The 13,311-nt window shown below is 42.9% G+C and overlaps 1 protein-coding gene across 2 annotated transcripts in view; it reads right to left on the bottom strand.

Annotated features, from left to right (window-relative positions):
* The window catches only part of UGGT2 (UDP-glucose glycoprotein glucosyltransferase 2), a 1,586,510-nt gene that overhangs the window by 947,987 nt on the left and 625,212 nt on the right, over nt 1-13,311 (bottom strand). For both annotated transcript variants that reach the window (XM_078657956.1, XM_078657957.1), the window contains exon 14: nt 7,337-7,422. In XM_078657956.1, the coding sequence (XP_078514082.1) occupies nt 7,337-7,422 (86 nt within the window). The remainder of the gene's footprint in view (nt 1-7,336; nt 7,423-13,311) is intronic.

Raw genomic sequence — 13,311 nt, 5'->3', positions numbered from 1 at the left:
ATAAACTCAAAGCAAAAGCATGCAAAGGAAAAACAGGGGACAGGATGTGTCATGTGCCCTTGACATAGACAACTTGAGAGCGGTGTAAGACCCAAATATCTGTCTCTTGTGCCCCAACACACCTCCTCCACAAAACTGCAGAATCCCACGGCGCCAAAAGGCTTCTAACTTCTCTTCTATGGTAACTCTACTCTGCTGTGGATCTTTCCTCCACCTTGATTAGGCATATTTTGCATTTCAGATGGCAGTAGAAGCACAAATATATAAAAGATAATCTTCCTCGTCATTCCACAGAACATGAAAGAACGTGAGGTGTGGCTACCTGCATGCTTAGTCATTTAATGAATGCCATCAACATAGCTAGCACACACTCTGCAGACCACTGTTTCTCAGATCTTTAGAGATGGAGCAGAGAAATCAAGGAGCAGAGTTTCTAAATGCGATAATATCAATATTGTGACATTAACTCAATAGCTAATTGCAAAGTACTGAACAACAATTGAGTTGTGACCTGCGGGCTGCAAAGTGTCTCATTAACATTACTCACTCTCTCACTAACTCATACTACTCACTCATTCATTCTGTTCACTGACCCTACAAGCTTACTCACATTAATCACTCTATCCTTCCCTCCATAAACAAATCCACTCACTCACTTAGTAGTGGGAGACAAGAATGCAGTCCTTCTCACTGGTGTTAGCTCCATGTCCTCCTCAGGAGTTCACTGCAGCCTGCACCACCTACTGTCCCTGCCTGCGCTGCCAATGACAGCACCAGCACAACTTTTAACCATTACAACCTTACAAATGTGACAGTTATCAATCAATCAATCAATCAATCAATCAAAGCATTTGTAAAGCGCACTACATACCCGTGAGGGTCGTCTCAAGGCGCTAGGGGGGGGGGGGGGGCGCTGCTACTGTTCGAAGAGCCAGGTCTTGAGAAGTCTCCTGAAGGTTAGGAGGTGTTTGGTCTGCCGTAGACGGATGGGGAGGGTGTTCCATGTCTTGGTGGCGAGGTGGGAGAATGATCTGCCGCCGGTGGTCACTCTACGGATGCGGGGGACGGTGGCGAGGATGTGGTCTGTGGAGCGGAGCTGGCGGGTGGGGGTGTAGAGGCTGAGTCGACTGTTGAGGTACGTTGGTCCGGTGTTGTGGAGTGCCTTGTGTGCGTGGGTGAGGAGCTTGAAGGTTATCCTCTTGTTGATGGGGAGCCAGTGCATGTCTCTCAAGTGGGGTGTGATGTGGCTGCGGTGAGGGATGTCGAGGATCAGGCGTGCGGCGGCGTTCTGGATGCGTTGGAGCCGTTTAGGAGTTTGGCCGGGGCTCCTGCGTAGAGTGCGTTTCCGTAGTCCAGTCTGCTGCTGACAAGGGCCTGGGTGACCGTCTTTCTGGTTTCAGTGGGGATCCATTTAAAGATCCTGCGAAGCATGCGGAGAGTGTTGAAGCAGGAGGAGGAGACAGCGTTGACCTGCATCGTCATGGAGAGGGTGGAGTCGAGGATTTTTATTTATTTATTTTTTACACTTATATGGCGCTCAGCTACCCAAAAAGGGTTTCCCGGCGCCTATGACATGTGAGGGAGCAAAGCCATATGGTAATCTGGTTTAGCATAGCTGTTTCTGGAAGAGCCAGGTTTTTATGCTCTTCCTAAACCTGCCGTAGATTTCTTCTTTTCGTATGTGTGGAGGGAGTGAGTTCCACAGAATGGGTCCTTTGACAGCGAAGGATCTTCCTCCCATTTTTGTCAGCCTGAACCTAGGGACCGTGAAGTTTGCTGCTGTTTGCGAGCGCAGATTTCTTGCTGGTAGATAGGGAGTGGCTAAAGATTGCAGGTATTTTGGTGCGGTTTTTGATTTTATCCTGAACATGTAGCTCAGGGCCTTAAAGCTGATACGGTTCTCCACCCTGAGCCAGTGCAGATCATTTAGATGTTTTGACACCCTGGCGGTTTTTGGTATTTTGCACAGGAGTCTCGCGGCTGAGTTTTGAACCATCTGTAGCCGTTTAATGACTGCCTGATTTGCGCTCAGGTAGAGAATATTGCCGTAGTCAATACGCGAAGTAATCAGTGCGTTGACTACGGTCTTTTGGGTGGCAGGGGGCAGCATCCAAATAATTTTATGCAGCCACTTTAAGATGGTAAAGCAGAGACCTGCTACTTTATTTGCCTGCTGTTTCATTGATAGTGCATCATCAATGATGACTCCCAAGTTTGTTACTTGGGTTGCCGGAATGGGAAGATTTCCTAATTCGGGGGGCCAGTGAGAGGAGTTCCAGAGCTCTTTATTTTTTCCTAACAAGAGAATTTCGGTTTTGTCCCCGTTCAATTTTAGCTGGTTGGTCGACATCCAGCTGAAGATTTTATGGAGACCGTGTTTAAGAAGAGAGGGGGCTGAGGGGTTTGAGTCGGACAATGAAAAAATTATTTGGGAGTCATCAGCGTAGGTCATGAGGGTGAGTCCTACGCTGTCGGCTAGATCCGCTAAGTCTCTGAGATAAAGGTTAAAGAACAACGGGCTCAAAATGGAGCCCTGAGGTACTCCATGTGGGGCGTTGAAAATGTCAGAGCAGGCGAGGGTAGATTTTATCTGGAAAGTCCTGTCTGTAAGAAATGACTTGATCCACTTCAATGCCTCGCCACGGATACCATTCCTCTCGAGTGTGGCCAGAAGTTTGCCATGGGAGATGGTATCGAAGGCCGCACTCAGATCTAATAAAATTAGTGCGACCGTTTGACCTTTATCCAAGAGTCTCCTGATATTTTCGGTCACACCCAGCAGGGCGGTCTCCGTGGAAAAACCGGCTCTGAAGCCAGATTGTGTCGGATGGAGAAGATCGTTTTCCTCGGTGAAGAGAGTAAGGGCAGAGTGTATGTGCCTTTCCAAGAGTTTCGAAAAGGCCGGGAGCAGAGATATAGGCCGATAATTGGTCAGCATTGTGGGGTCTGCTGAAGGTTTCTTCAAAAGTGGATTTACCATCGCATGTTTCCAGAGAGATGGAACTGTGGAAAGTTGGAGGGAAGAGTTTAAGGTGTTTGCTGTAATGGTCAGAGATGTGGTATCGATCTGTTTCAGAACGCTAACAGGCACTGGGTCCCGAGGGGAGCCTGATGAGATAGTGTTGAGGGAGGATTTTAATGAGTCCACGGTTATAGGGGGCCACTGTTCTAGGATGTTCGTATTTTCTGATTTCGGGGGGGGGGTGGCTTCCTGTTGGCCAATGTTATCAGAAGTGGAATTGATGTTGAGAATAATTTTTTCAATTTTGTCATTGAAAAAGGATGCAAGATCCTGACATTGTTTTTTATTTAAAGGACGGGTCATCGCAGAGGTTTGGGCACCGGCAAGGTCCTTTACCGTATTAAATAATGTCTTGGCTTTATTTGTGGCATTATTTATAGTGTTAGCGACATGTAAGGCTCGGGCCTTGATACACGAAGAGTGGTATACATTCCTGGCTTTGTTGTATATCACCTTTTTTTCTTCAGTGTAGTCCTTTCGCCACTGCCTTTCCAGGGCTTTGCATCTTGATTTCTCGATTTTTAGGAGTTCATTAAACCAAGGGGCCGGAGGACGATGAATATTCCTCTTGGTCCGCGTTTGGGGCAAACATTTCTCAACTGCATTTTCCAGCCATGAATTTGTTGCTTCGGCTATACTTTCCATATCCCGGGCAAGGGTGGGTGGTCTATTTGCGAGGGTGTGGTTTAGTTCATTGACATCGAGAAGCTTCCAGTTTCTCATGGAAGTAGCTGGCCAAGCCATATTTGTAAGGGGGGCGTTGGGTAATGTGAGGCAGAAATGAAGAAGATGGTGGTCTGACCAACATATGGGACTGGTTTGAACCCATTTTAGTTCAGGAATATTTGAGAAAATGGGGTCTAATAGGTGACCAGCCCCATGCGTGGGTCCAGAATTAAGTAATGTCATGTTGAGTGCAGCTAGGTCGTCAATTAAATTACAACATGTTACATTTGTTGCATCCTCAAGGTGTAAATTTAGATCTCCAAGGAGTGTGAAGTTTTTAAAATCAAGATAAAAGGGGGTGATATAATTTGCTAGGTTGGTCGCCCATGAATGGGCATTCCCAGGGGGCCTATATATTAGGAGACCGGAAAGCGTAAAATTAGGGTTTAAGGTGATTTTGAAAAGTGCGGCCTCACAGTCTGGAATGTTGACTGGATCCAGGTTACAGATACATTTTTTCAGAAAAATGATCGCAATACCCCCACCTATTTGGCCCTGTCTGTCTCTTCTAACGATGGCGTAGTTAGAAGGAAGGGCGGTCGCAATATCCGGGCCAAAACTGTCGTGTAACCATGTTTCTGTCAGAAACAGGACACTGGGTGCCTCGTCTAGCAAAAGGGTGAAGATGTCAAGTTTATGTTGCGGTAAGGACCTGCAGTTAACACTGTAAAAAGAGTATTCGCAGGAGGCATGCTTTGGGGGTCGGGTGGCGGTACAGTGCTGGAGTCAGGGTCAGGGTAGGGTTGTATATTTGTAAGTGCGAAATTGCAAAACGTACAGTGTGTGCTATCTGATGGCTTTAGCACGGTACACTTGCTATGTTTTGCAGGCCGTAAGGATTTTATTTGATCAGAACTCATACCTGAGATGGTGTGATTTTGTAAAGTATGGGTCCCTGCCCCTTGTCCCCGCCTGGCCCGGACGGGCACAGACGGGCAGGTCTTAGGCTTGTCTTTGGCGCGGCATTGGCGCGGTCGCAGCGCGTCTTCGCTGCACGTCATAGGGAGTTTCTGATTTTTGTAGAGGACGGGCTAGTCTTCAGCTCCGCCTCTACTCACTCGCTTGCCCAATCAGTGCCTGCCCCGGTCTGGAATCCGGAAGAAGGTACCGCCCTGCGCCCTCCACTCAAACAAGCCTAGCGCTTGCGGTGGAACGGGGCTACAGGGGTAACAAGCGAGGATTGTTCAGCAGGTAAATTCACATTTCAAAACACACAGTGCAATTTTTAAAATCAATCGACGCGGTGAGATTAAAAGTGAAATGTTTTCGCGCTTAAGAACTGCAATCGTTTTTAAAGCGCTGCTCAGCTGAATTCAGGTATTTTAACCTTTTGAAAAGAAAGGTGGTGTAATTAGCATTCAATCACACACAAATCTACTGGTCACGCATCCGCATATGCTTCGCTCGTCAATATCATCAGGGAGAGCACAGAATAATAATGGGCTTTTGTAGAGGACGGGCTAGTCTTCAGCTCCGCCTCTACTCACTCGCTTGCCCAATCAGTGCCTGCCCCGGTCTGGAATCCGGAAGAAGGTACCGCCCTGCGCCCTCCACTCAAACAAGCCTAGCGCTTGCGGTGGAACGGGGCTACAGGGGTAACAAGCGAGGATTGTTCAGCAGGTAAATTCACATTTCAAAACACACAGTGCAATTTTTAAAATCAATCGACGCGGTGAGATTAAAAGTGAAATGTTTTCGCGCTTAAGAACTGCAATCGTTTTTAAAGCGCTGCTCGGCTGAATTCAGGTATTTTAACCTTTTAAAAAGAAAGGTGGTGTAATTAGCATTCAATCACACACAAATCTACTGGTCACGCATCCGCATATGCTTCGCTCGTCAATATCATCAGGGAGAGCACAGAATAATAATAGGATGACCCCCTAGGTTGCGTGCGTGGTCGGTGGGTGTAAGGGGTGCTCCTCCTAGTGCAGTCAGCCACCAGGAGTCGAGCCAAGCCGAGGGGGTGGATCCGAGGACGAGGACCTCCGTCTTGTCCGAGTTCAGTTTCAATCTGCTGTTATGACTATTCCAGGCTCCCAAAGCTATTAAAATGCATTGGCAAGCACACATTAGTCATTTTTTTTCTCCATTTATATGGAATTAATAAACAATGTTGTCTTAGACAGACAGTGCCACCAAGTGGCATACTGTCATAAGTGCCAGAATTGACAGTTAAGTGCAAGTGCCGAACATCGGAAACCACTGGTTCATGTTAAGCACTGAATGCCTCGCATTCCACCGTTGGCACACAAAGGGCACCTCTGCCACAAACTCACAAGCAACACCACATACAGCCATTACTGAAAAGAAGACATGCACCTAAAATAGCCCGGGTGGTAGGCTTTGTGAATCCTCATTCATGTTGCTTTGAGTGTGATTAGCATTAACCTGCTTTCAGTTATCACCGCAGTGAGCATGTCCTTGTCGGACGTTTGCACCATTCTCCATACCTGCCTACTTGTAGAAGAAACTCACAGTGTGAGGAGGGGACGTGTCCTTGGGCCGAGCAGTACATAGGAGGCACTTTTGAACCTCATCCCGCCCCAAAACCACCTCCTCCCAAATGTAAAAAAACAAGCATTTGCAATGCAATAGGTCTCACATTTGCAAGAGTTTATGCTATCGGCATTGTAAATGACAATGCCTTTTATTTATCTGTTTTGATAACTAGCACATTAATAAATGGCATTGCCATTTACAATGCTAATAGCTCAAATTCTTGTAAATGTGAGACCTATTTCATTTCAAAGAAGCAGCCACCATTGTCCCGGGCTACTTGGAAAGTTGCAGAAAGTATGTCATGCGTGCAGTAGGAGAAACGCATTAAAGAAAATAGTGCTTACAGACTAAATAAGACATACCCTGTAACAACAGAAGTAAAAGGGCCAGTCCTCATGGGAGGTTACAAATGAAGACAAGGCGGTACTAAAGAGGGACTAACATGCCTAATAATGACTCAGAATCCAGCATTTACAAGGGACAATGACACAAGACATTAAAAAATATGGGCAGAGAGTGGGCGGAGCTTCAAGTCCATACTCAAATACAGCATGGCTCGCAGAGCAGTGCATGCGCTGCCCAGGCTCGACCTAAAAAAGCTTGCTGAGGCTAGTGCGGATGTCCTGGGGTGTTTTCACAACCCTTAATGGACGTTAACAGTTCAAAGCCTCTCGAAAACGAGCTGGAAAACCACGATTTACAGTGGGTTTCAGCTCGTTTTCCCTGCCACAGTGTGATATTGGCTCCTCACCGGGTGGCCGTGTCATGGGAGCCGTTATTGTGTGTCACACTGTGGCATTGTATGAGTTGGAAGATATGATTCTCTCATACATAAATCACAGATAAAGGGTAGCAAATAAAATTAAGAAGATTAATGCAGTATCTCTGGGCATCCATTGCCACAGAACGTCTGAAATCATTGTGATGCAGAGGTAGATTAGGATTATTATACTAGATTACGATTTTGTATTTTTAACCACGTAGCTGAGACCAATTATGATTTTCAACAAAACAGGCTTCTTGAAATAATAATAAAGGATCATATCAAATAACAAGTATGAAAATGCATTTCACATTTTTTGTTCATACCTGAGAGGAACATTGTGTCGATAAAATAATTCAGCTAGCTTCACAAATTCTACAGCATATTCCGCCACAGGATCAATGAACAAAACCTAGAAGAAAGATGCAAGAAGACCATTGAATTACTTTATCCCTTGAAATGATTTGAACCAAGCCAGAGACATTTCGTAATGCAAAAGTAGGTGTAAATGATTTGCAATTTTGCACAAATAGTTCCACATGTGCAAATGACACGTACGTGTTTTGTATGGGTTGTATCATAATTGAGTCGAGGAGTACAAGCATCAGTACTACAGTAAAGGCACTCTAGAAATGTATGTCAAGTGCAATACTTATTTTAATGTTGTCAGACTACTCGAGAAATGTGCTAAGTGCACATTTATGTTATGAAATTGTGACCTGTAAATGTGTAGCCAATTTTGCGTTGCACCACACTTAATTAGTCTTTCTTTGCTTCAGCTCCTATTTGTCAAGGATTATGGTGGCTTCTTTAGTGATTTCCAGTATTTGAAATATTGTAACAATCAGGGGTTATCAGTGTTGAGTCTTTTTTGCTCCATACAAAGAAAATCACAGAGAGGATGTTTACCAATTTATAATAAATGTTTCTTTTATTTGCATTTGCTTGCTACTGTTGTAAATTCTTCCTTCTTTCCAAATTTATGATGATAACACCCAAATCCATTTTCAAAACAAACACACTCCTTTCTAAGCACAATCACCACGTTTGAACCATAGGCTTTTGAATTAAACAGAGGAATAGCATCTGTAACCACAAATGCCAAAACAATGAATGGGTTAACAACGCAGTCAATACCACGAATGTGCCGTTAGAACGCAAGTCATTACAACAACTTGCTTTAGGGAGGCGCTGGATGTTAGAATAGTTTAAATTACTATCCAAATCCAGTTGGTGTATCAGTAGGGAAGGTGTTGGACTTAAAATCCAACACCAGTCCAACACTGCATTCCCTAAAGCACGTTGTTGTGATGACTTGTGTTGTAATGGAACTTGTGGCAACGTCGTAGTCGTGGTACGGACTGTGTTGTAAAGGCACTACATTGTAATGCCAGTAACAGATGTTTCCCAAACAGAACTTCTGCAACAGAAACAGGATACCTAGACTTTGGTATATGGAGAAACTGTACCAATTCACTGCCTTTCGGATGGTCTCCAAACTTAAGAATATCTCCACCCACCAAAAAAAATCAAAGACACCTCGATGTTTTGTTTCACTAAGAACATTATTTTTACTGGAATGCCCCGAAATTAATACAGTATAATTAATGATGTCAGTCCACAGGTCTTCCTACTCCGGTAAACCCTGGTGACACCTTAAATTGGCCCCAGAGTAGAGCAGACAAAGGCCCTCGGGGTGGTGCACATAGACTACTGAATCATATACACCCCCCCCCCCCCGCCAAGAAAAAACACTAATTTACATGTTGTAGAACGGTCAAGAACAAATGGCCAAAATGTGCCAGGTACCTGCAAATGCAAAACATAAAACTATCATTGAAAGACATTCCACTGGATACATTTCACGCAAGGATGAAAGGTTTAAACGTGTAAAGAGCCAGAATACCTGCAGACACAGCCCGCCTACACAATGTAAGCCGCAGAACCTGCGCTCCACCTGCACGTATTTGATTAGGAAACAATTTTTCAAGTGTGAAAACACAGTGACAGATACCAGAACAACCAAGATCACAGACTGTGGCATACAATGAGCCCAAGCTTGGGGACAGAATACAACATCTTGCGCATAAAGAAATTCCTGAAATACAAACTAATGAAATTTGCTTTCAAAAGATCCAGCAGGAGTGCAGGAGTGCAGGGTTTGCAAGCAGAAAATATCCTCATGGGTTGCATCTTAACTTCAATCCAACTCTATAAATGCGGCTTCTGCTTGAACGCAAATCAGAAGCAAGAAAACATCGCATGCCCAAGTGACCACAAAGGAATACGCTCTAAAATAAAAATAAAAAATACTAAGCTAATACCTCAAAGTTAAGTTCAACAGTGGGCAAACCTATTCAACCATTTAACAATGCTCAGCCAGTTTGGTTTGGACATGGGCAGAAATGTCTTTGCATTTATCAATATAATACCTTGGGCTGATATCACTGTACACAGTTCTTAACATTATCTCTGGGTGCACTAGCAAGTGACTACTGTGAGGAAAAATTTAGATAGCTTGGGTAGAGGTGTGCACGTTACTATGAATGAAGAGAATAAGCATTACTGTTTACAATACTGGCTCAGGTTAACTGTAATGTGTAGTTCAATTCCAGTTCCACCTTGTTTCAAGAAAACGCAATTCATTGATGTTCAATGTTAAGTAAGTACAATCAAATAAAAAGTACAGGATATCTAGAAAAGTTCCAATTTGCAAAACTGTATCCCTTGTGTTCATGAAAACAGTAATCAAATCCCTGCAACTGTCACTGTGCTACTGATAAACAGTCATTGTTGCTCCTTGTTGCAGGGGTACTTATTTCAGATCTTCTAAAGCGTGGAAGTAAAGGTTACTAATTGCTGGCAGGTATGAACTATTATTTTAACTTTTTTATTAAATCCTGTAACCACTTCTCTTAAGTTGATGCCAGTACTTTCAGACACCCAATCACCAGTCACTTTCTATCATTGAAACCAGACTCTTCTGGCTCTCACTTCCAATATTATCTCCAATACAAAATGTAGGTGTAAATTCAGTTTCATTACATTATTGACTATCAACTTTATAATTTTTGAGTGAATTTCTGGATCACACAAATTATCGGGCTAGATGCCGATATCTGGCATTCCTCATTTAGTATGAAAGATTACATTAAAAAAACTGGGAATGTTGTGCATCCAACCGGTGAATTTAACATATAGCAGATTTTATAGAGCGCATAAAGATTTTTTGGATCATTCTTTATTTTTAATATATGTAAACCAATATACATCGCCCACATCTACAATATGCTTTTATTATTCTTTCACTTTCCAGCTCCCTATGATCTAAAATGTACATATTGGCGACACCACTGCTTCCAGTGGGAGTTGCACATTTACTTAGTTAAGCTTAGACTTAAAAAAAGGTTTTTGAAAAACCATCTCTTCTACTATGCAGTGTTACCTATCATCTAGAACGAATCCAATGAAAGAAACACACCAAGCGATAGCCAAGCATCTTCAGATTGGATCCAGTAAATTTCTCAACATAATTTTCCAAAAGCGACCAATAAACTACTTATTCCCAGTTTATGAAACCTAATGGATCCGTTTTCACTCCTTACACAGTTATCTTTGTGAGGTGAGAGCTGAGGGCCATAGTGTATTAAAGAATTGATCCGTATTTCTCCTTATAGCCCTGCAAGCATCAAAATGTCATTTTGTGATAAAGGATACAAAAGTGTTGCACTAAGTGAAGAATCTAAGATTCCTGCAAGATTGTGACCACAACTTTCTTGGTCATCAGCGAGTTTTACACTACACTAGCACTTTTGTGAAGTGATGGAGGGGTACTTTATAGGACCATTTTATACATTGAATTATAGTCATGTGGTCTTCCCAGAGAAACCTCACGGGTGTCCTACGCTGCTCTTGCCTTTGTTCTCAGAGTAACACTGAATGCAGCATGTTGTGCAACTCCTAAAAACTGTTACTGGTTGCCACACTAAATGCCGCAAAGGGCTCCTCTGCAAACCATCTAATTAAATTAAAAGAGCAGAGGCATCATGAATTAAGATGGATGAATGAAGAAAAATAATAGTACAGAAATACACAACTTAAACCTCAATGCCTTGTTTATTTTGCCTTTATCTCCCACTACTCATTTTGCTCATGCCTTCTAACCGCGAGTAGAAATTAGGCAAGGGTAAACAAACCTTAATCTGCATGTGATGAAATAATCTTAAGCATAAAAGTCCAAAGCCAACATACCAGAAGGTCATCTGGCCATAACGCTTTTGTTTGTTAGACGCGGCATAAACAAAGCCGTTTCTGCAAGAGCTTCCAAATCTGTTCAGCAACATTAGCAGATGGCAGATATTCTTGCGTCTGTATTCTGCACCATTAATCACTACCGCTCTAATAGCAGTAACTAACTGAGCTCATGTTATGCATATCTTAATACTAATTCAACATCTTTGTTCATAGCAGATGTCTTGATGCCCAGTAATATTTTAACAGCGATAAACACAACACAAGAGGAAAGATGAAAGAGCGTATTTTTTCCCAAGGGAGGATTTACATTGCCTTGAATAATAAATTAGTTTTTTACTTGCCATCACAGCCATATCCAAATTCCACATAGTACGTACACGTTATTACAGAATGTTTTTCAGTGTCCAAAGATTTTAGTTTCTGCTGTCCTCTGAATAGTTTGACTGAAGTAAAAATATATCTTCACATGACAATATGAAGCTATCACTCACATACATAGACATGTAAAATATTGTCATAGTAGGATCACAAAACCCATAAAATTTGGCAATGTCCCTGCAAATTTCACAAAGCAAACCCTTCTTTCCTATTTAATTATACCTCTGCCCCATGAGATCAGGGCTGGTGGAGGAGAAAATGAGAAGGTGGTGGATGAAAGAGGAGAGTAGGTTAAAGGTATAGGGAAAGGGATGCTGGCTTACTCTATCGTCAGGACTCTATATTTCCAGTTCCTAGCTTTCATTTCAGGGTTTCAGGCTATCTGGAATGTATCTGTCTTTGCTTCCGCTGACCTAATTGAATGTATGGAAGGGATGACAATTGTTTTGTGGAAAAAAACAACAGGACCGAAAAGGTGATATCCCTGTGACACTGAGTAAGGTTGCTGCACAATATATGGGTCATAAAGATACAAATGAAGGACAATGCTGCAGATCCTTTTAACCACTACATTGTACCATACTAGTAACATATGGGGTAAGAGAAAGGAAAGGGACTATGTAGAGTGAGGGGAGAGGCAGAGTGAGAAGATAAGAGCATGAAGAAAAGGCAGCCATAAGTTGATATATATATATTCCCCACAGAATGCCAAACCTATGTTCTCGTCAAATTTATAAAACTGGCAATTCTGAACATATTTAACTAGTAAAACACTCCAGTTAAGTTCAGTTATCCCTATTAAAATTGCAACAAAATACATAGAAAGAAAAAAATATAAAAGTGTCCACTGTACGATACTTTGTCAGAAATATAGAGGAAGGGACTATTCCCTCACACTTTGGAACCTGCTCTCCCTCAGGACAGGAGTGTCAAAAGACATTACAGAGTGACTCACAGCGACTCTGTTTTCGTTCACTTAAACACAGCACTGTTTTCAGTTTGGTGGTGGTCTTTTTGGTATTCCTATCCCTCTCCCAGGCCTTCTATATACTAAAATTGACAGAGCCTGCCCTACCCCCAGATCAATTAAAGCACCCCACTCCCCGAAGCGAACCCTCCAGTGTGAGGATTTCTCATGTAAACATTGGCAAACTGGAGGGATGCTTGGAGATACTGCCACTGATGTTCACTGAGAAAGAGTGGCATTAAAGATCTCTATGGGCTGCTGGTACTTTGGTCACTAGAAGAAATTGGCAATTTATTGTGGGTCAATGGCAATAATAGTCCCTATGAGTCTCCAGCACCTACTATCAATGTGCAACACTAGCAACTGAGGGTCACTCTCGGACACTAAAACGTAGGGTCTTTGGCGCAAATGATTAGTCAACTGCACTAATGGTAAGTAAGGGTGATTGGTTTTCTCTAGAGAAGTGACTAAGACTGGTGGGCCAGTATTAAAGCACTTGCACTGATCAATGTGAGAACACAAATTGATCAATAGTTGACAGGTACTAGTCTTCAACCTGGGATACTGCATGATACCAATGCTCCTTGTAAATGTACCGACTATCAGATTACTTTAAGTATAGTCATTTTACACTTGCCCAACAAGAGTACCTTGAAAGAAAACTGGACTATTGCAGATGATACGAGTTCTTGATCCTAAATC

Source organism: Lissotriton helveticus, chromosome 8 (genome assembly GCF_964261635.1).
Source record: "Lissotriton helveticus chromosome 8, aLisHel1.1, whole genome shotgun sequence".
NCBI lineage: Eukaryota > Metazoa > Chordata > Amphibia > Caudata > Salamandridae > Lissotriton > Lissotriton helveticus.
This window is presented reverse-complemented; position numbering and strand designations above follow the sequence as displayed.